This window comes from Rana temporaria, chromosome 4, assembly GCF_905171775.1.
Source record: "Rana temporaria chromosome 4, aRanTem1.1, whole genome shotgun sequence".
In the NCBI taxonomy this organism is placed as follows: Eukaryota; Metazoa; Chordata; class Amphibia; order Anura; family Ranidae; genus Rana; species Rana temporaria.
In genome coordinates, this window is record NC_053492.1 from 4,500,452 (window position 1) to 4,523,433 (window position 22,982).

The following is a 22,982-nucleotide window of genomic DNA, read 5'->3' on the forward strand; positions in this document are numbered from 1 at the left end:
ACTGTCACTTTATGAAAAGAGCGCGGCCGTGCCATTCATTCACAGAGTTCTGTCCTTTGCTGATGTCGGCTTGTAGTTTTTAACAAACTCCCACACCGCTGCTGACCAGTCGTTTTTTCAAAAAATGTCCACACCCCTGAAATGGTTTCTTACATGATGAAGATCAGCCATGGAGTATATCTGAGGTGTATATCAGGGTGTGCTTCTTCCCCACATGAGAGCTGTGATGTCCAGTAACATTCATATACAAGACATTTCCCGCACTCACTAATACACCTCAAGGGTTGTGTGGGATCCCTGATGTACAGGAAGACAGGACTTCAGTGAGGAACTATTCCCTCACTCAGGACAGGAATACGGCTTCTCCCCCGTGTGAGATCTCTGATGTCTGGAAAGATGGGACTTCACTGAAAAACATTTCCCGCACTCAGGACAGGAATACGGCTTCTCCCCCGTGTGAGATCTCTTATGTTTGGAAAGACCGGACATCTGTGTAAAACATTTCCCACACTCAGGACAGGAATATGGCTTCTCGCCCGTGTGAGATCTCTGATGTATGGAAAGACTGAACTTCTCTGAAAAACATTTCCCACACTCAGTACAGGAATAAGGCTTCTCCCCCGTGTGAGATCTCTGATGTGTGTGAAGATGGGACTTCTCTGAAAAACATATCCCGCACTCAGGACAAGAATGTTGCTTCTCCCCCATGTGAGATCTCTGATGTGTGTAAAGATTGATCTTCTGTGAAAAACATTTTCCGCACTCAGGACAGGAATACGGCTTCTGCCCCGTGTGAGATCTCTGATGTGTGTAAAGATGGGACTTCTGTGAAAAACATTTCCCGCACTCAGGACAGGAATGCAGCTTCTGCCCTGTGTGAGATCTCTCATGTCTGTAAAGATGGGACTTCTGTGAAAAACATTTCCCGCACTCAGGACAGGAAAACGGCTTCTCGCCCGTGTGAGATCTCTGATGTGTGTAAAGATTGGACTTCACCGAAAAACACTTCCCGCACTCAGGACAGGAATGCAGCTTCTCCCCTGTGTGATATCTCTGATGTCTACTAAGATCAGACTTTGTTGAAAAACATTTCCCGCACTCAGGACAGGAATACGGCTTCTCCCCCGTGTGAGATCTTTTATGCACAATAAGATCAGATTTAAAGCGGAAACACTTCCCGCACTCAGGACAGGAAAGCCTCTTCTCTGTTGGAAGGACGGCACTGTCCCTCACAGTCTGAGGTTCCTCAGGATAAGAGGAATACGATGGTCCGGCACCGTCCCGCACAGTCTGAGGTTCCTCAGGATAAGAGGAATACGATGGTCCATCTACACTGTGTGGTGCCGGATGGATATTTGAGGTAGTCGGGTTTTCTCCTGGACTATACTGTGTGATGTCCTCATCTTCTACTTTACAGTCTGGAGACAAAGTGAGACAATCCTCTGAGGTTTTCCTCATCTCCCGTCCATCTACTAAAATAGAAATACAAAGATTATTACTAGACATGAGCAGATTGGTTCCCCTAAACCAGAACTCCGCCCACATCAGGAAGCTTTGTCTCTGAGGATCTTACAATTCCCCCCTCAAGGTAACTAGTAAATGGCTCCTCTGTAGGGTGGCAACTAATGATTATTTTCAGAATTAATTAGTTGGCCGATTATTGTTTAGATTAATTGGATAAAAACATAAAAAAAAAAAGTTTGGTGTATAATGGAGATAATATTCTTGAATATCTATATAGAGCGGTAAATATAAATCTCCAGATATATAGTTGGATTAAATAATCCACTCTGAGAATAACAGACAGATGGATGTATTATTAGAGGGTGAATCTGCTACATATCACAATCAGAGATCAACATTAATAAAATATAAAAAGAGGTAAAACGCTGTTTTGCAGATGATCAGACAAGAGTGTAATATAATATGATGGGTGACAGACTCCCTTGTCATAGACAGGTAGGTGGGTACAAGCTCCCTGCACCTGATGTCACTTATGCTGGCCGAACACAAACTCATTTTTCTTTTACAAAACCATTCATCCAATTTTCTGACCATTAGTGGGTCAAATCGGCGTTCATTTTCCACCACAGTGACGGGAAAATTGGAAGGAGCAGAACAGAAAACTTTTCTCCATAGAACAAATTCTCACATGGTGTATGTGGTTTTTACTCAGAAGTTACATTCATTTTATAATTGAATGGTAAAAGAAAGTGGAATTTTCTATCTACACTCGTCCATTCATCGAATGTACAAATCATTTTCATACAAATATTTGTGTGAATATTCTCATCCAATAATAGATCCGTGTATGACCAGCATAGGACATTTATAGCAGCAAAAACAAAACGGATAAGTTGCGCTAACAGTGAATGAGTGTAAAAAATCAATATGATTGAAAAAAATAGTGTCCATGGGTATACAAAACATCATACATAATATGGTATATAGTGAAAAGTTCAATTTTCAGTGAAAAAAATTTGTTGGATGAAATTGTGCCCGTGACTAAACAAAAATAGAAATCCTCCACCGGTGCAGTAATTGAATAGATATCTATGCGCTTACCAGAAGGGCAAGCAAACAGGGCTTGCAGCTGAAATCCCCCAGCTAGGGTCTTTAATGGAAATCCAGATATTATTCCTCCAAATTGGGTAGATAGTTCCGAAATCCAAGAAGCCAGAAATAAGTGATAAAGAGCTTGTGGCCAAACCCAGCCAGGGCCTTTAGGGTTAAATCCAATCAATCGATTCTCTCACGGAGCAAGACCGAATATATCACCTGTATACATTAGCAGGAATATCACAGTCAGGATCAGCTCCAGGATCAGCACACTCCAGATAAGGTAGAGATAGAGGTTGTTGTCATTCAAGAAATCCTTGGAAGAGATAATCAGGAGGACAGCCGCATTGCCTGTAGAGTTTATCGTTAGTGGAATTATCGTTAGAGTGTTTGTGGATCGGTATAGTTCAAGATATCCCCGGCCCTTCGCTTTCATGTGATGGTACTGGAGAAATCGCTCAAAGACCAGGTGCAGCAACCATAGTGTGACTTTACAGATGATGACAATTGTATTCAGTTCAAAGGGTTTTGTGTATTGCATGCATTTATCATCTTCACCGTGAAGCAAGCAAAAATAACCAGAGACAAGAGTCAAAGTTACGAAGGCAACCTGCACCAGTAGCAGAACAATGCTCACGCAGACAGTGCGGATTGGGATAAATATACGTCGGATGTCAGCCTCGAGTTTCTGATTGGGTAAAAGAGGGGCATCTAGGAGGCAATCAAGGTCTGCACTCTGTGTAAGCTCTCCAGAACTCAGCAGATCAGCAGACACTGACAGGCTGTGGAGGAAAGCTAGATGAAGTCCTTTCAGTTCATGAAGCCATTGTGTAACACCCTGAGCTCTGCTGAAACTCCGGAGTTTCAGCAGAGCTCAGGGTGTTACACAATGGCTTCATGAACTGAAAGGACTTCATCTAGCTTTCCTCCACAGCCTGTCAGTGTCTGCTGATCTGCTGAGTTCTGGAGAGCTTACACAGAGTGCAGACCTTGATTGCCTCCTAGATGCCCCTCTTTTACCCAATCAGAAACTCGAGGCTGACATCCGACGTATATTTATCCCAATCCGCACTGTCTGCGTGAGCATTGTTCTGCTACTGGTGCAGGTTGCCTTCGTAACTTTGACTCTTGTCTCTGGTTATTTTTGCTTGCTTCACGGTGAAGATGATAAATGCATGCAATACACAAAACCCTTTGAACTGAATACAATTGTCATCATCTGTAAAGTCACACTATGGTTGCTGCACCTGGTCTTTGAGCGATTTCTCCAGTACCATCACATGAAAGCGAAGGGCCGGGGATATCTTGAACTATACCGATCCACAAACACTCTAACGATAATTCCACTAACGATAAACTCTACAGGCAATGCGGCTGTCCTCCTGATTATCTCTTCCAAGGATTTCTTGAATGACAACAACCTCTATCTCTACCTTATCTGGAGTGTGCTGATCCTGGAGCTGATCCTGACTGTGATATTCCTGCTAATGTATACAGGTGATATATTCGGTCTTGCTCCGTGAGAGAATCGATTGATTGGATTTAACCCTAAAGGCCCTGGCTGGGTTTGGCCACAAGCTCTTTATCACTTATTTCTGGCTTCTTGGATTTCGGAACTATCTACCCAATTTGGAGGAATAATATCTGGATTTCCATTAAAGACCCTAGCTGGGGGATTTCAGCTGCAAGCCCTGTTTGCTTGCCCTTCTGGTAAGCGCATAGATATCTATTCAATTACTGCACCGGTGGAGGATTTCTATTTTTGTTTAGTCACGGGCACAATTTCATCCAACAAATTTTTTTCACTGAAAATTGAACTTTTCACTATATACCATATTATGTATGATGTTTTGTATACCCATGGACACTATTTTTTTCAATCATATTGATTTTTTACACTCATTCACTGTTAGCGCAACTTATCCGTTTTGTTTTTGATCCTTATTGTGTGTATATCACAATTTTTGTTGCAGCTTTTTTCACTTTTGTTGTGTATTTAGCTAGTTTAGCGCAGTATCAAAATTTTCTCTATTTTACTCATTTATAGCAGCAGCATGATTTTATTTCATCATCTGTTATGATGGGATAAAAAAATATTCCTTTATAGTACAAAAACATCCGATAATCACTACTATAAGGGAATCATTTATACTGTGAGATAGTGAAAGTAATATATCTTATATCATATATATAATAATAAATATACCCAGAAGTAGGATATATGGGGATTTTACCTGGGAGTCACACATGAAGATATATGGAGGTTAGAGGGGGAGGGGAGACTTTTATATTAAAGTAGTTTTACGGAAAGCTGAGACTTTTTTATGGATATAATAATTGTATATATAATGCACAATACTAATAAACTTTTACAATATGTAATAGTAATGTCTTCTATCACCTCCAGTCTATCAGCCTCCACCTTCTCGGGGGTCAGATGCTGATCTTCCCTGTGCAGAGCCCTTAGGCTGCTTTCACACTGAGGCGCTTTGCAGGGAATACATCGCTACAAATAGCGCCTGCAAAGCGACCCTGAAAGTGCCTCTTCTCTCACTCCAGTGAGGGCCATGTGCTGGCAGGATGGTAAAAAAAAAAGTCCTGCGAGCAGCATATTTGCAGCGCTGTAGGAGCGATGTAAACACTGCTCTTTTATAGGAGTGACAGTGATGAGGGGATTATAGGATGAGTGTCCCCACCCCCTCTATCACTCATTGCCATCTTCTCAACACAAGAAGTCCTGCACTTCCTTATTTAGTCCATGATTTAGTCATGAATAACAGTGGGGCTGAGCCCCACCAGAGGTCAGAGAGTGAGGATGGGGGGAGAACAACTAAAATGAAGACTGGAATGATCCTGAGGACTCCTCCCTCATTATATCTTTCTGTTTAAGGTTCCAAAGTTTGAGGATGTTATCACATTATTATCAACATGTAAAAGTCTGTCCTCCAATCACATCATCAGATATAAAATGTCCAGCTGGTAGAAAATAAGAGCAAAAGACGTAAGGCCTATGTAATGTGCAACTTATTATATAAAATACAACAGTTAGGATTGTATAGTATCAGAATGATGTAATGTACAACATACAGCTGGGGTGTCAAACTCAATTTCATTGTGGGCCGCATCAGCATTATGATTCTTATCAAAAGGGCCGGTTGTATCTGTAAGATTAGATGTCCAGCGCATCCCCTCCCCTTACATTAGATGTCAAGAGCCACCCCACCATCAGAAGTTGAGTCCCCCACTCTCCCTTACATCACAGTGCACCCCCCTTTCCTTATGCTGCTGCTGGGAAGAAGCTGGATGCATTGCTTGAAAGCAGAACGTAGGGGTCTGGAGGAGGGCTGGGACCCTCCTGCAGCTGCAGGAGAGGTTTGAGGGCCACATAAAATGGCCTGGAGGGCCGGATTCAGCCTGCGGGCCTTGTGTTTGTCACCTGTGACATAGAGTATATAGTGCAGGGGTCAGGAGTATGTAATGTACAATATAAAATATACAGTGTAAGGGTCAGGACTCATAATATTGGTATTCAGTAATCAGTGGAAGGTTAAATGTTTACATGAGACAAGTTGCAGAGATCCCACACCGCTGCCTCCCATCTCCTGAGACTGCACTCAGTGACTTGGGTCTGAGACTATACAGACATATCCCTCCACCCGACACAGCCAGCAAATAACAGAGCAAGTAATCCTGGGAGAATTGTCTGTCAGAGATCTTGCCATACCTGGGTATGGGCAGAAGACCCAAAGCACATGCCCCAGATGTCTCGGTAGAGCAACATCTATGGTGAAAATTTACATTTTGCTGCCAGCTGTACCCCAGAATCTCCATAAATCCAGTCTAGATACATAAATTGTGTGTGCAGCACAGAGAAGGAAGATTATCCGAGAGAAATACAGGAATACAGGACGGGGAACACAGCTCAGGAAAGTGACCAGAGGATTACAGGCTGATATCACCCAGTCCCCGCCCTACTCTGGACCAATCAGTGAGCAGTATGGGTGGAGGAATGGATTTAGTGTTAATGACCCACCTGTGCTGATCTCTGTAGGAGTGTCCTCCTCTATAAATGTCTCCGTTATTCCATCCTCCTCCATAGACTGCTGATCATCCCTCACACACCTCTCTTCTTTCTTCATCTCAACTTTAGAATCTCTCAGGTTTCCACTCTGAATATATAATAAAAATGACATTAGTTGTAACAACGCTAGAGTTTGATTGCTTTGCCCTTGGATGGCAATCAACATCCTTGGTATATAAAGTGCCACATCCTAAATAATTGTATAGGGGATATGTATCAAAAAGAAAAAAATGGACTTTGTAGGCACTTATTGGAAAGGTAAAAAATTATATTTTAATAATAAGAAAAAGGTACAGTATCAAAACAAGATGCTTAGTGCATCTATTAAGACAATAAAATACATAGTGGGCCAGATTCATCAATAGATACGCCGGCGGATCTCCTGATCCGCCGTCGTATCTGTGAGACCCGACAGTCGGATCTGTGAGATCCCACGGTCGGAGCTATGCGCCTGATTCATAAGAATCAGTTCCGCATAGATCTCCCTTAGATCCGAATGGTGTAAGTGACTTACACCAGTCGAATCTTAAGCTGTAATCTCCCGCTGGCCGCTAGGTGTCGTCGCTTTGTTTTACACGTCGCATATGCAAATGAGGAGAACCGCCGATTCACGTCCGTACGCCCGCCCGTCGCTCCTTTTCAACGTCGTTTGCGTTCGGCTTTTTCCAGCGGAGAGCTACTCCTGCTATATGAGGGGTAGCTAATGTTAAGTATGGCCGCCGTTCCCGCGCCGAGATTTAAAATTTTTACGTCGTTTGCGTAAGTCGATCGGGAATCCCGATGGCCGCAATTGACGTACCCGCCGCTAACAATGACGTCCTAGCGACGTCATTTGGAGCATGCGCACTGGGCTTTTTCGCCGGCGGCGCATGCGCAGTTAAATCGGCGCGGGACCGCGCCTGATTTAATTTGTACACTCCCCCTAGCCTCGGAATTTGCATTCCGCCGGGGGGAGTTACGATCCAACGGTGCAATTTGCGAGGTAAGTTCTTTATGAATCATGCACTAGCCTCGGAAAATTGCACCGGCGGATCGTAAACCAGGTAGATCTAGCGGATCTAAAGATCCGCTGAGCTACATGAATCCGGCCCCCTATTATTATTTCACATTCTTACATTTTTAATACTATGTATTTTATAGTCTTAATAGATGCACTAAGCATCTTGTTTTGATACTGTACCTTTTTCTTATTATTAAAATATAATTTTTTACCTTTTCAATAAGTGCCTACAAAGTCCATTTTTTTCTTTTTGATACATATCCCCTATACAATTAGTTGTAACAATGCAGATAATGTACAGATCCTAATGATACTATTGGTGATTGTTCCTCATCTACCTGATGATGGTGGGGGATGGTGTGACCTTCCTGTGTGGAATCCCGGGAATACAGAGGACGGGGACATCTCTCTGGTGGGTTCCTGGTATGAGGTGGCTCCATCATATCCTTGTGTCCTTCTGAAAACTCCTCCATCACTCCATACTCCTCATCCTCCTCTTTATACTCTTCTTTTACAACAATATTATAATCTTTTAGGTTTCCACTCTGAATATATAATAAAACATTCATTGTAACAAACATGCTGTGTATAAATCAGAACTACCAATAATTGTCACTCATCTACCTGATGATGGTGAGGGATAGTGTGACCTTCCTGTGTGGAATCCCAGGAATACAGAGGACGGGGACATCTCTCTGGTGGGTTTCTGTATCTGGATGACTCCACCATGGTGTCCTGGTACAGATCTTTGTTTTCTTTTAGAGACTCTGACTCCTCCGTTACCCCATCCTCATCATCCTCCTCCTTTATCTCTTCTTTAACCTCAACTTTAGAATCTCTCAGGTTTCCACTCTGAATATAGAATAAAAATGACATCAATGGTAACAATGCAGATAATGTACAGATCCTAATGATACTATCAGTGATTGGAGAAATAGACAGTGACATCCTGACACCTTATAGGAACCTGACACACACAATGATACAGTCACCATCCAGACACACCCCTTGTCTGTTACTGGATAATGTCCCAGAATTCCCAGAATCCTCCTCACCTCTCCTGCCAGCAGCTCCATCATCTTCTTGGTGACTTCTAGAATCTTCTCCATGTTGTGTCTCTCAGGTTTTAGGGAGTCACATGGAGGCACTGTGATGGTCATATGATCACCTGACTTCACAAGAGGAAATCTCTGTATTGGGGAACCAATAGGAATATCATGTGACCTCCCAGAATCCTCCTCACCTCTCCGGTCAGGTCTGTGTATTAGTAATAGAGATAAGAGTGATGTCATGTGACCTCCCAGAATCCTCCTCACCTCTCTGATCAGGTCTGTGTTTTATTAATAGAGATAAGAGTGATGTCATGTGACCTCCCAGAATCCTCCTCACCTCTCCGGTCAGGTCTGTGTTTTATTAATAGAGATAAGAGTGATGTCATGTGACCTCCCAGAATCCTCCTCACCTCTCCAGTCAGGTCTGTGTTTTATTAATAGATATAAGAGTGATGTCATGTGACCTCCCAGAATCCTCCTCACCTCTCCGGTCAGGTCTGTGTTTTATTAATAGAGATAAGAGTGATGTCATGTGACCTCCCAGAATCCTCCTCACCTCTCCGGTCAGCAGGTAGATGATCTCCAGGGTGAGGTTTAGAATCTTCTCAGTCATGTGACTCCGGTCCTCCTCCATCCTCATTGGTGCCATCATTTGATCTATATAGGTCTCCTTGTAGACGGATATCTTTGGGACATAAAAGTAAGAATTATTTGGATGGTATTGGTCACACAATAATAGGATGTGTGTGTGTGTGGGGGGGGGGGGGTTGTGGACAGGAGTGTTGCTGTACATTTAACCACCTCAATATCGGACATTTTTACCCCCTTCTTGCCCATGCCAATTTTTAGCATTAATGATAATTACTCATTCATATAACACTGTACCCAAATGAAATGCATTTTTTTTAAAGATAGAGCGTTCTTTTAGTGGTATTTAATCTCCACTAGGTCTTTCGTTTTTTGCTATAGAAATGTAAAAAATTCCCAAATTTTGCAAAAAATATTTTTCGGTTATAAAATTGTGCAAATAAATTAATTGACTTCATAAATTTAAGCCAAACTGTATTCTGATTCCTTTATTTGGTAACAATAACCCAATTCAGTGTATATTATTTGGTCTGTAGGACAGTTATAGCGTCCACAAACTATGGGATATATGAACATTGATCAATCCTGATGCATCTAATCTCTTGAGGCCCTAAAATGCCAGGACGGCACAAATATCCCCCAAAGTGACCCCTTTTTGGAAAGTAGACAGTCCAAGGTGTTTAGTAAGAGGTATGGGGAGTTTTTTGAAGCTGTAATTCTTTTTGTCACAATTTTTTTTATTTAAATGAGGAAACTCATGGGCATACTTAGAATTACACCCCAAAACACATTCTGCTCTGCCTCCCAAATATAAGGGTACCGCATATGAGAGACTTCTTCACAGCCTAGATGCAAAGAGGGACCCAAAATCCAAGGAGCACCTTTGGGCCTTCAAGGAGCATAAATTAGGCATCTAGGGCCAAATCTTCAAAGGAGATACGCAGGCGGAACTGCTGTTCAGCCTGCATATCCCTGTGGCTATCTTTGGAAACGATCCTCAGAAGGATTTTTCCAAAGATAGTCAGAAGATCCAACATCTGTAAGACACTTACACTGTCGGATCTTAGGATGCAGTACCGCATCCGCCGCTGGGGGCATTTCGAGTCGAAATGCCACCTAGCGTATGCAAATGAGGACTTAAGCAGATCCACAAAGCTTTTAAGCTTTGTGTTTTCTGCGTAAGTTACGATTTGCACGCGTTAAATTAGGGCTGGTTTTACAATATGTAAAGTTAGTACAACATGTAAAACCAGACCTTTTTTTCGATCGCCGCGATTTTTTTTTAAATTTGAATTTTTTTTCCCGGTGCGTATTTTTTTTTTCACCCGTCGCAACTTTATTGTCCCGTCGCAATCCACAAAGCCCGGCGTAAATTACGTTCGCGCGCTGCACGTCGGGAAAATTACGTCACACGCATGCGTAGTACGGCCGGCGCGCACCTCATTTAAATTGTAATCGCCCCCCGGAGAGGAGGACCGCCTTGCGACGGAGGCACTTAAGTTACACGGCGTGTAATTTCTAGGTAAGTGCTTTGTGGATCGGGCACTTAGGTAGAAATTTAACGCCTGTGTAACTTAACTGCTGAAAGTTAAGTTAGACGGCGTTTTTGAGAATTTGGCCCCTAATTTCCTGACTACCTCTTAGAGCTGCACGATTCTGGCCAAAATGAGAATCACAATTTTTTTGCTTAGAATAAAGATCACGATTTTCACGGCGTAAAATATTTCACATTATACAAAAAAATTTGGGCTAACTTTACTGGTTAGTTTTTTTTATTCGTTAAAGTAATTTTTTACAAAAAAAATTGCATTTGCAAGACCGCTGCCAAATACAGTGCGATATAAAATATTGCAACAACCACCATTTTATTCTCTAGGGTCTCTACTAAAAAAAAATATACATAATATTTGGGGGTTCTAAGTCATTTTCTATCAAAATAAAAATTATTTTAAACTTGAAACCAACAAATGTCAGAAAAAGGTTTGGTGTTTAAGTGGTTAAACTTTCCTAATTTACACACAGAAGTCTATTCCTTTGATGTAAAAGACAAAGGGGCAGATCCACAAAGCACTTATGCCGGCGTATCTCGAGATGCGCGGCGTAAGTGTAAATATGCACCGGCGTATCTATGCGCCGTATCCCCAAAACGAGATACGCCTGAAAACTAGGTTTTTCCGACCGACGTAATTTTTCTACACCGGCGCATTGTGGGCTGGACGCACCATTGTTTTGCTATGCAAATATGCAAATGAGGGAGATACGGCGATCCACGAAAGTACGTTTGACCGGCGCAGGCTACGTGCTGTGCGCATAAGCTGTATGTCCGGTCTAAAGTTACCCCTCATAAAAGCAGCTTTAACTTTGCACCAGACGTGTGCAGGTCAGCTAAAGCAACACCGTTAAGGACGAGCTGAGCAGCCACACTTGCAGGACAACAATCTGTATGCCAACATGCCAGGGGCATCCATGGTCATAGCTATACTACTGGCTTTAGATGTGCATAGAAGGAGGAGGGCACGGAGGAGGAGGAGGGCACGGAGAGGATCTACCGACCCCGCATAAATGTCTTTGGCATGTGTGATTCTGAGGTGTATCACATCTTCAGCCCTACTGCCATCATGAAAGAGAGTGGATACCCTGCGCTGCCAGGTGTGCGTAAATGGTAGCTGCTGACACGGCTTATTCAAAAAAGCAAAACAACCAAAAAAATACGTATGTGTAGCGCTAAAATTAATAAATGAATATCAAAATACCAAAAAATGTGTATAGTAAAAAATAAAACACATATAACATTAATAAATGTTAGACACAAATTGTGAAACATGTGAGATTCCTCTGTAGCGAGGGGTGACAACAGTGCCAACTGGCACGTGAACTGATACACCTAAGGTGGTATCAAACATGAAAACAAAGTCCAACAAAAACTCCTAAGTGTGATGATGCGAGGTATGTAGCAAAGTTCATCAACATCCACAAGTCATTCAAGTGAAAAGGTGAATAAATAGAAAAAGCGTGACTCCTTTAACGTGACAATCCCATCACCGGAAAAAGTGCAGGCTTACCGGAACTTGTTGACCACTGGTGGCATATGCCAAAAGAGGTCAGTCAAGGCTTTATATGACGGTTGTCAAACAGCAATCCTTGGCAGGAAGCGTAGGTCCAACTGGTGGGTAGGTCCTTATATGGAATAGGTCCCCAGGAGTAAGCCGGAAGCTATACTGATGTTGGTATCCCAAAACCAATTGGCTCAGTGTGTTAGTGGTGCATAGAGAAAAATAAAGAGAAGTGGCCACATAGCGTAACTCCGTATAAAAGAAAAAATACGTGTTTATTCACAGCTAACAAACTTACATTTGGCTGGAAGTAAAAGAGCTCTTGCATGTAAATGGGGCGACAGTGGAGTCCTCCCGACGCGTTTCGTGGTCAAAAGCACATCGTCTGGGGTGTCTCTCCACTGCAGCCCACTCCAATATATGTGTAGTCCATGTAATCACATCCAATCAAATGAAGATCTGACTCACCCCAAACAATCAGCAATCACAGACAGCACATCACCTATCCAAGATGGCGCTGCAGTTTGCACTCCAAGCCTCTATATGAAACAGGAACCTGTAGTTTGCACTCCAAGCCTCTATATGAAACAGGAACCTGCAGTTTGCACTCCAAGCCTCTATATGAAACAGGAACCTGTAGTTTGCACTCCAAGCCTCTATATGAAACAGGAACCTGCAGTTTGCACTCCAAGCCTCTATATGAAACAGGAACCTCACAGAGAATATGGGTATAGTGTCTTTAACGTGGCTGTTACATTTGGAATGTAGTCATTAGGAGTGTGACATGGACATACTGAGTAAAATGAAACAAAATGAAATGCACTGGCCATTAAAATACTTGAAATGTATAAAATAAATAATAGTTGAGGCAAACTGTGAAAATTTACCATGCCACGGACGACAGATGCGACTGCGCGTGCGCCAGAGCCAAGCCTCGTTTGCATGTGCTAACAAGCATGGCAGAGCATAGTAACCATGTATTGTTTGTGTGTCGTGGATTACACTATGCTACCGCGCGTGCGCGATAGCCAAGCCTCACTCTGAATAGATAGAGGCTGCCGTGTAGTGTCCAGTGAGAGCGCGCCTGCAGACCAGGCCTCGCTCTGAGGAACCCGGATGTCTGATAGCTAAAGTGCGCATGCGTGCGCGCCAAGCCTCATTATGAGAGAGGTCATCCGTGATTGGTCAGAGCGGCGCCCGTAGAGAAGAGTCGCATGTCCAATCAAACAAATGAAAAAATGGGGCACAAAAATAAACGGAGAATCACAAAAATAATGTCTATTGCAAAGCGCAATATAAATGGGTAGTGTTAATACTCCCATCAGCGGCACATCAACTATAAGGGCCAGTCATAAAAATTAAATAAAAATAAAAACTTATAAAAATATCGATTCTGCGCTGGAGATGGAAATTTACATCCACTCCAGATCAGAAACAATTAGTGTTAAAAAAAGAGTTTATTTAGAACATGTATTTAATATGTTAAAATTGCGATCTTGTATAAATAAATGTATATATAGATTATCGCTAAAAACAAATGTGTTAGAATCGCATATATTAAAAAAACACAAAATATATCCCTACTACCTCATGTGATCAAAAAAATGCCTCATGTTTAGTGTGAGTCAGATCACCATATACATTGACTCTCATGGCATAAATGATTGTAAATATAACAGAATCCAGAATAAAACATTAAGCGCGTATATGATTATTGCGCGTATATATTGAATTTCCAAAGACCCAGAAAATAGAACAAATAATATGAATAGCTCATGACATATTAATAAAAGAATTTATATCCCATTCGACGTTCATTCCGAACGGGGTATATGTCTGAAGTTCGTATATCCAGAATGTCTCTAGGCGGGAGACCCCCCTAGTCATGGCTCCACCTCTCCATGGAGGAGTATATTTATCGATGACAACAAATTGTGTCCCTTTGGGGTTTCTATGATGGAATTCCCTGTAATGTCGGGGGACTGGATGTTTGGTGTCCCCGCCTATTATGAGTGCAATATGTTCACTTACTCTGATCGAGAAAGTGCGGATGGTGCGACCGACATATTGCATGCCGCAAGGACACGTTAGTAAGTATACAATTTACTTAGTCGCACATGTACAAAATGTTTTTATAGTATACTGCTTGTTGGTAACCGTGGAGGAAAACTCCAAGATTTTTCTTGTGGTTAGAGCATTATGTTGACATACCTTGCATTTCCTGCAGGGGAAGAAGCCTACTAAATTATGAAAAAAAAGAGCTTTTGACAGGAGGGTTTATTATATTTGGAGCGATTTTGCTCTGTAAGGAAGGTACGCCTTTAAAGACCACTTTAGCCTGTTCAGGAAGCAGTGGACCTAAAATTCTATCCCCTCTAAGGATGTTCCAATGCCTGTTGAAAATACTCTTAATTTGTTTATATTGAGTGGAATATGTAGTCAGCATAGCAAATTTGAAACCCTCATCCGTAGGACGCTTGGACTTAACAGATATTAGTGACTTCCTGTTTAATGAAAGGACTCGCTGTAATTCTGAATCTACATCACTAATGGGGTACCCCTTTTCTAGAAACCTAGATTTTAAAATCTCTGCTTGGGCAAGATAGGAGTTATCGTCCGTACAATTCCGACGCAGTCTAAGGAATTGACTGCGGGGAACCGACCGGAGCCAAGATGGGTGGTGGCAACTCCCCGTAGGGATATAACCATTACGGTCGGTTGGTTTAAAATAGGTTTGGAAGTGGAACTTCTTATCAACTATGGTTATCTCCAAATACAAGAAATGAATCTTAGTAGGACTAAACTCATATGTTAGGGAAATACCCCTATCGTTACTGATTAAAGAGTCAAAAAATGACTTCAATGACTCAGGGCTACCATTCCATAGGAGGAGGATGTCGTCTATATATCTAGCCCATAGGCCCAGAGATGGAACTGTCTGGGCATAGACGACATCCTCCTCCCACTTGGCCATGAAAAGATTCGCTACACTCGGTGCGAATTTGGCGCCCATTGCCACGCCCCTAAGTTGTAAAAAGAAGCGTTGATCGAACCAGAAATAGCTATGTTTTGTAGCGAAATCCAAAAGTTCGATTAAATAGTCGCTTTGAAACGAAGCGAGTGATTCTTCGCTACTTAAAAAGTGTTTTACCGCTTGTATGCCTAGATGATGAGGAATGCAGGTGTACAGGGAGGCCACATCTGCAGTGACCATGATGCAACCCTCCTGTACGTCCAACCCCTCCAGAAGGCGGATGGTGTTGCCTGTATCCTTGATGTATGAAGGAGTGCGTTTGACTATGGGCTGGAGGTAAAAGTCTATATAACGGCCTATGCGTGAGGTGACAGAATCGATGCCGCTCACGATAGGCCGGCCTGGTGGTTGTGTAGGATGTTTATGTATTTTAGGCAAGTAGTATATTGTCGGAATTCTGGGTACTTTGGGAACCAAAAAAAGTTTTTCTTTCTTGTTGAGAATCTTAAGATCAAACCCCTTGTTAACAAGGGTTTGTAATTGTTTCTTATATGTGGCAGTAGGGTTATTGGGGATTTCTTGATAAGTACCAGGTTCCCCAAGTATACGATGCATCTCTTGCTCGTATTGTGACCTGTCTAGAACAACAATCCCCCCGCCCTTGTCTGCCGGACGAATGATCAAATCCTTGTTATCACACAAGGAGCGAACGCCTTGGCTAGACAAGGGCTGCGAGGAGTGTCTCTTCTCTTTTATTTGAGATAAGTCTTTGAGAACCAGCTCTTTAAAAATTTTGACAGCAGGAGCCACAGCGACGGAAGGATTGAAAAGAGATGGGTTTGATAATCCTGAGTGAACCGTTCCTGAGGTCGCTGCCCTGTTGTCTGTTACAAATGTATTGGAAACCATATAGCGCTGAATATTAATTTTGCGTATAAATTTCTGCACATCAATAAATGTGCCAAATTTATTTAATGGTTTTGAAGGAGCAAACTTGAGTCCTTTGTCCAACACGGACTGTTCTGCCACAGTCAGTGTTTTGGAACTCAAGTTGAATACTCCTTGGCCACTTATGTTCTCCTTCTTTTTTCTCTTCTGTATGCGCCGTCCTGCTCTACATCCTCTCTTTGGTTTGGACCCTTGGAGTACCAAGGGCGATCTCCGTGAAAACCCTGCCCACCCTGGGCATTGGTGCCACGGGAGCCATGACGGTAGGGTGATTGCTCATAACCGCCACGTGCTTGTTGTTGCCCATAGTCTCTGTGGTCTCTGAGAGGGGAAAATCTGTTATGAACAGGCACAGCAGGTGAATTGTAATATGATTGGTGGGGATGGCGGTCATCATATTGCTCTCTATATGGAGCTGGAGACGCCCATCCGGAATAACCTCCCTGATCTTGTGACGGACGTGATCCAGAATGATGAGAGTTACCTCTATTGTGCCCTTTCCCCCCACGTTTTCCCCTATTGTTAGCCCTTCCTCTAGCGGGGTAATTGGGCGTACGGGGGCTCTGGTATTGTGGCCTTTGGGGCATTGGAGGTAATGCCTGGATTGGCGGGACACTCAAAGGCGGTAAGGATTTGGCACCAAATTGAGATGCCAAACTCGTAGTGCCACCTGTGGATGTAGAGGGTATTGCTGAACCAGTATTTGCAGCTGGGGCAGTATCCATTGAATTAGAGGTCGTGAGTGTTTTCTGCCATCCAAAGACAGTGTTTGATTTGTAATCACCCACGTCTCTGGCATATTTCTTGTGTTTTTTGATTCTCTGATCCTTGTCCTCCTTCTCCAAATGACTCTGGAGACTGGAGGACAAGGAGTTGTATTCCAGAGAGTTCTTATGTGTCACAAGTTTCTCCTTAAGTACCTTGATTTCTTTGTCCAACACAAGTAATCTATTCCTTTTTCTGGAAATGAGAAATCCCAGAAAGTTGGTACCAGCCTCATTGAAATATTTATACCATTTATGCCATCATGGAATTAACCACAACCCTGAAAGATGACATCACCAGCCAGACAAAACACTCACATGCAGTGGAGCCACTGGTCAAGGTACTGACAACACTCCATTTCCTTGCCAGTGGCTCTTTTCAGCGTACAAGTGGAGTTGTGGCTGGGATGGCACAATCCTCCATTAGCAGATGTGTGCACCAGGTTATCCCGGCAATCCTCAGATGCATGGCCAACCAAATCATCAGACCCACCCAGGAGGACCTGCAGGTGAAGGCAATGCGTGATTTCTACAGAATTGCAGGATTCCCACGCACCGTGGGGGCCATTGATTGCACACATGTGGCACTACGCCCCCCCCCCCCGTGAGACAGAGCACCTATACCACAATTGGAAGCACTGGCATTCCATCAACGTACAGGTGATAGTCGATGCCCAATGCCTCATATGGCACGTCCGTGCCAAACACCCAGGGTCCAGCCACGACAGCTACATATTCCGTCAAAGCCCCATCCCAATGGAATTCGAGCAGAACGTGTATGGGGACAGCTGGCTGGTTGGTGAGTGACATGGGTGTCAGGCATGACTGTCCGCCCCCATGATGCAGACTTCAGGAGGCGCACATGCACGACTAACATCCTCCTGTCTTTTCCCTTCCAGGTGACTCTGCATATGCACTTGGGCCCCATCTCATGACTCCATTCAGGAATCCTGAAACCCCAGGAGAGCAAAGATACAATGAAGCACACGCACGTACCCGTGGAGTAGTGGAACGCACCTTTGGCCTCCTGAAGTCCCGTTTCCGATGCCTGGATAAGTCTGGGGGTACCCTGTTGTATTCCCCAAACTTTGTGTGCCAGATCATCGCTGCATGTTGCATGCTGCACAACTTTGCCGAGAGAAGGGGCCTGGAGATTGACATACGTGAGGACCTGATACCCGAACCAGACAATCCCCCCCTAACCGAGGGTCCCCCGTCTCTTGAGGGAAGAGCAGTCAGGAGATGCCTCGCAGTAGGCATCTTTGCACATTAAACACACACATTAATCATGGCACAATGAGAATGCACGCATGCACACCACTGTGGTCCCTAGCACACACACCCCACATCCACATCAAATTGTATTAGCACAAGTTCACCATACAGGACTTGTGAGCAGCAATACCACGCCAAGGCTCCAAGCATGTCACTGTACATTCATACACCATTCACACGGACCTGGGGATCACTTCTCCCTGGTCCTGGGGATCCCTTCTCCACCACAACCGAGGGTGACACCCCTTTTCCGGCAGGAATGTCACCCCCACATTCAAACATCATTCACACTGTAGCCTGCCTGAGCTACAAAAAAATAAAACAAATCATAATCACAGTAAAATATCAAATAAAAATAAAACACTCATCAAAAAAAAAACCTAGCGGCGCTGGCGTGACCCACGCCTGGGGCGGCCACGGCCCCTCAGGGGAGACTCATGGGGGGGGGGGGAAAGGGGAAGGAGGAGCATCCCCTGGTCTCTGCCCACCTGGCGGCTTGCCCTCCAACGCCAGGGCGATGCGTGTGAGGCCCACATTGAGGGTTGCCGTGTTGGCCTGGACAGCCTGGGTCAGGGCGCGCACCTCCTGACCCACGCCTGCTGTGGCGGTCTGCAGGTCATTGAAGCAGGTAATCACAGCCAGGGAGCTGCAACCCATGTCCTGCACAGACTCCTTTATGGAGGCCAGGCTGTCCTCCATGCGGCCCAAAGTCTCGGTAACCTGACCCAGATGGCGGGTCTGACAGGCCTGGTCCCTCCCAAGATTTTCAGGCAGAACCTCTGCCACCCCCCTGGTCTTCTGGGTCGCCTTCCTGCCTCCTGATGAGGCTTGGGGCCTAGAAGAAGGGGAGAGCCTTGGGGGGAGCCCTGTTGGGGGAGGAGTGGGAGGGGCTAGCCCTGATGGAGGCCTGACTGGTGCCAGCACCAGGGCTAGACTCCTCCAAATGATGCATGACATTATTCCCAGACAGCACCTCCTCCTCCTCAACCTCCTCATGAGGAGAGCTGCGGGCACTCCCCTCCTCAGAGGACTACTGGCTTGCCTGGGGGTCGGCATCAGACTGATGTCCGGGAGATGGTGCGGACTGGCCAGATGGCCCAGCACCCTCCTGCACATCTGTGGATGACACAAAACATTCACATGTTGGAGGATCCACACACTTGTCACATATTCCCTTCCCCCCCCCCACACATGCTACACACCAGATATAAAACAAAAAAAAACACTTACCTGTCCTCAAGACCTCCTCAATGGAGTCAAATCCAGGCACTCCCTCCACTTGATGCCTGTGGAGGCACTGGGCAACCCCTCCAGTGCCCCTGGCATGAGCTGAAATCTTTGCCAGCTTACCTCTAACCACGCGGCGGAGATCATTAATCTTTTTCAAGATCTCATTGGGGGTCCTGGTCTCACCCCCCAATGCATTGATATCATCTGCAATAATCTGCAGGATCTCCCTCCTCCTGGCCGGGGTGGTATTCAGACTCTCAGGCCCATAGAGAAACCGATCATATTGGGTCATGGCCCTGGTAATGATGACCTTCTCCCGCAGGGAGTAGTTCAGCTTCCTCTTCCTCTCTGACATCTCTCGAAATCACTCTCCAAAAAACCCTCTCCAAAAAACACACGCTCCAAAAAACACTCCGACACAAACCAACAAACACCAACAGACAACGGAACAAAAGCACCTTGCTTCAGGGGGGGAAACAAATGTACTTTTGCAATGGATGGGCGTATGTCTGGGCCTATTTATGCCCTGGGCGTATCTCACTAATTACGCCGGGCCTAGTTCCTATCTCACTGATTACGCCGGGCCGAGTTCTGAGCATGCGCAGAGAGGCGCTGACCATAGTCAGCGTCGTGCGCATGCACAGTCCGGCCGGCCCTTCATTTGCATGGGGTCACGGTTCATTTCAATGGAACACGCCCACTTCCTTCCCACTTTCAATTACGGCGGCTTACGCCTCGAAATTTACACTGCACCGGCGCAACGTTGTGCGGAAATACTCTGTAGATACGGTACTTGCCTCTCTAAGTTGAGCCTTAATTTTGTGTGTATTTCCACTGTCCTGGTGCTCCAGGGCCTCCAAAAATGTGATAGGTAATAGAGCTGCACGATTAATCATCAAGAATCGTTATCGCAATTTTTTTCCCCATTGCGATCTTGACAAAGTATTTCCCGATCTTTCTCTGCAGAGAATTCTCTCGACTCTGCTGAAGCCACAGCTGTTAGAACATTCTTTATCAGTGGAACGTTAAGTCTAAACATTGTAACAATTTGGGGCAGATCCACGTACATCGGCGCATATATAGACCGGCGTAGCGCATCTCTTTTACGATACGCCGATGTACGTGGATCTGCCCCAAATTGTTACAATGTTTAGACTTAACGTTCCACTGATAAAGAATGTTCTGATTCTTGGCAGATTGCCCGGATTTAACAGCTGTGGCTTCAGCAGAGCCGAGAGAATTCTCTGCAGAGAAAGATCGGGAAATACTTTGTCAAGATCGCAATGGGGAATAAAATTGCGATAACGATTCTTGATGATTAATCGTGCAGCTCTATTACCTATCACATTTTTGGAGGCCCTGGAGCACCAGGACAGTGGAAATACACACAAAATTACCCCATTTTGCAAAGTAAACACTCCCAAATATTTTCTGCAAGGCATAGTGAGTGAAAATGTCGATATTGGCCACAAGGTTTTTTTAAATGCAGGAAAGACAATTATTTTTTTTTCCTTACACAAAGTTGTTAAATAATAAAATCATGTTTCTAATACACAGCATATAAATACTTAGAATTCCACCCCAAAACACATTCTGCTACATTTTATAGAGTATGGTGATGCCACGTGTGAGACTTTTTTGTGACCTGACAACACAAATCCAAGGAGCACCTTCAGGAGTTCTAGGTACATAAATTACACATCTCATTTCCTGACTATCTATCACATTTTTGAAGGCCTTTGAGCACCAGGACACTAGAAACACCTACAAAATTACCCCATTGTGGAGAGTAAACACCCCAAGGTTTGCTCTAAGAGGCACGGTCAGTCTTTAGAAGTATTCATTTTGTTGTCCCAAGTTTTTGAAAAATGTGGAAAGAAAATGAAAATTATTTTTTTTTACAAAAAGTGTGAGGATTTGATTGACTTCTCAGTCTCCATTTTGTTTAGAACAATGAAAATAAGGAAAAATTACCGGGCTGCTAGAGGGAAGTGGGGTAGCTGCTAGCACTAAACAAACAGAAAATATGTGACAAAATTGGAAGTGTGATATGTGCAGCGCTTGAAAAGTGAATAAACCTAGTAAGAGGGTTTATGACAAGTGTCATGAGTCAAATTGGGAAAAATTAAACATGATGATGAACAATATACTCTGACTAGTGATCATAAGTAACAATAATAAAGAATGGTAGTGGTAAATTCTAATAAGTAAATAACATCAAAATAAATGTGCTACAATGCAGCCAAGGCTGGCTGCCAAAATGTGAAGTATTACAAAGTGGCAGTGCAAGTGTCATATAAAGTAGTAAAAAATGTACTGATACACAATAGGGTGTACAACGTGCCAAGTACAACACACAACGGTGATTGTAATAGACTAGATTAAATGCCCATGCAGCAGATAACTGTAAACGAAACAACAAGCAAAGTCCATTTGTCCAAAGTCCATTGTTTCGTTTACAGTTATCTGCTGCATGGACATTTAATCTAGTCCATTACAATCACCGTTGTGTGTTGTACTTGGCACGTTGTACACCCTATTGTGTATCAGTACATTTTTTACTACTTTATATGACACTTGCACTGTCACTTTGTAATACTTCACATTTTGGCAGCCAGCCTTGGCTGCATTGTAGCACATTTATTTTGATGTTATTTACCTGTTAGAATTTACCACTACCATTCTTTATTATTGTTACTTATGATCACTAGTCAGAGTATATTTTCTTCCATATATAAGGATTTGCCACACTTCCTTTGCACGTTAGCTCATTCCTCATTCATAGCGCAGCACTACCCCTTTATTCTTCATTTGTTCCTGGTTTGATACACCATCCAGTGCAGCAGCTGTACCCCTTCTCTCTCCCCCTTCCCCCACTCTCGTGGTAAGCGCGGTAATACTCACCCCATCATGATGATGAACAATAGCCACTTGAATAATAAATTACTGGGAGTGTGAACAACCTGAATTGACTGACCAATGATGGTAATAAAAATAATAAAAAAATTGATAGCAATGAAGTTGGTAGAGAAACATGTATGTATACACAGCAACCTATCCTACATTTTCACAATAACATGAGTCGCTGGGTAAATGAGCTCTCAGGAAACAATGACTGATAATAGTCCAACAGCTGCTTGTGGAGGTCTAATGCACACAATAAAAGTCTATTTGACCATGTGGTGGATATTTAGCAGATGTGGTAAATATTAGCAGATCTTCACATAGATTGGGATAAGAGAGACATGGATATGAAGACAATCCTTAAGTAAGCAATCCTTAAGTAAATAAGTTGGATACTTTTACCATGTGGCGTGGACCCAAATACCTTTTGGTTTGAGTCAAACAAGCAAAGGTAAGAGTGTTGATGTGACCGACTCTTCCGTTAGCGTCTCCCTGATGGGTGTAGAATCCTCCACAGTCGTAGACTTCCAACGGTTTGTCACTCAGGAACAATA

General features: G+C 43.7%; 2 protein-coding genes across 2 annotated transcripts in view; one reads left to right on the plus strand and one right to left on the minus strand.

Moving 5' to 3' along the window:
- Positions 1 to 366: 366 nt before the first annotated feature.
- The window catches only part of LOC120935234 (gastrula zinc finger protein XlCGF17.1-like), a gene marked incomplete at its 3' end in the record, with an annotated part of 103,327 nt that continues 80,711 nt past the window's right edge, over positions 367 to 22,982 (minus strand). Inside the window, exons 3-4 of the mRNA XM_040347400.1 lie at positions 891 to 1,128; positions 367 to 638 (exon numbers count right to left, since the gene is read on the minus strand). Of these exons, the coding sequence (XP_040203334.1) occupies positions 367 to 638; positions 891 to 1,128 (510 nt within the window). The remainder of the gene's footprint in view (positions 639 to 890; positions 1,129 to 22,982) is intronic.
- On the plus strand, positions 3,359 to 4,082 carry LOC120937049 (transmembrane protein 192-like). Its single transcript, XM_040349989.1, has 2 exons — positions 3,359 to 3,438; positions 3,494 to 4,082. The coding sequence occupies exons 1-2, from the start codon at positions 3,359 to 3,361 to the stop codon at positions 4,080 to 4,082; spliced, it is 669 nt and encodes a 222-aa protein (XP_040205923.1).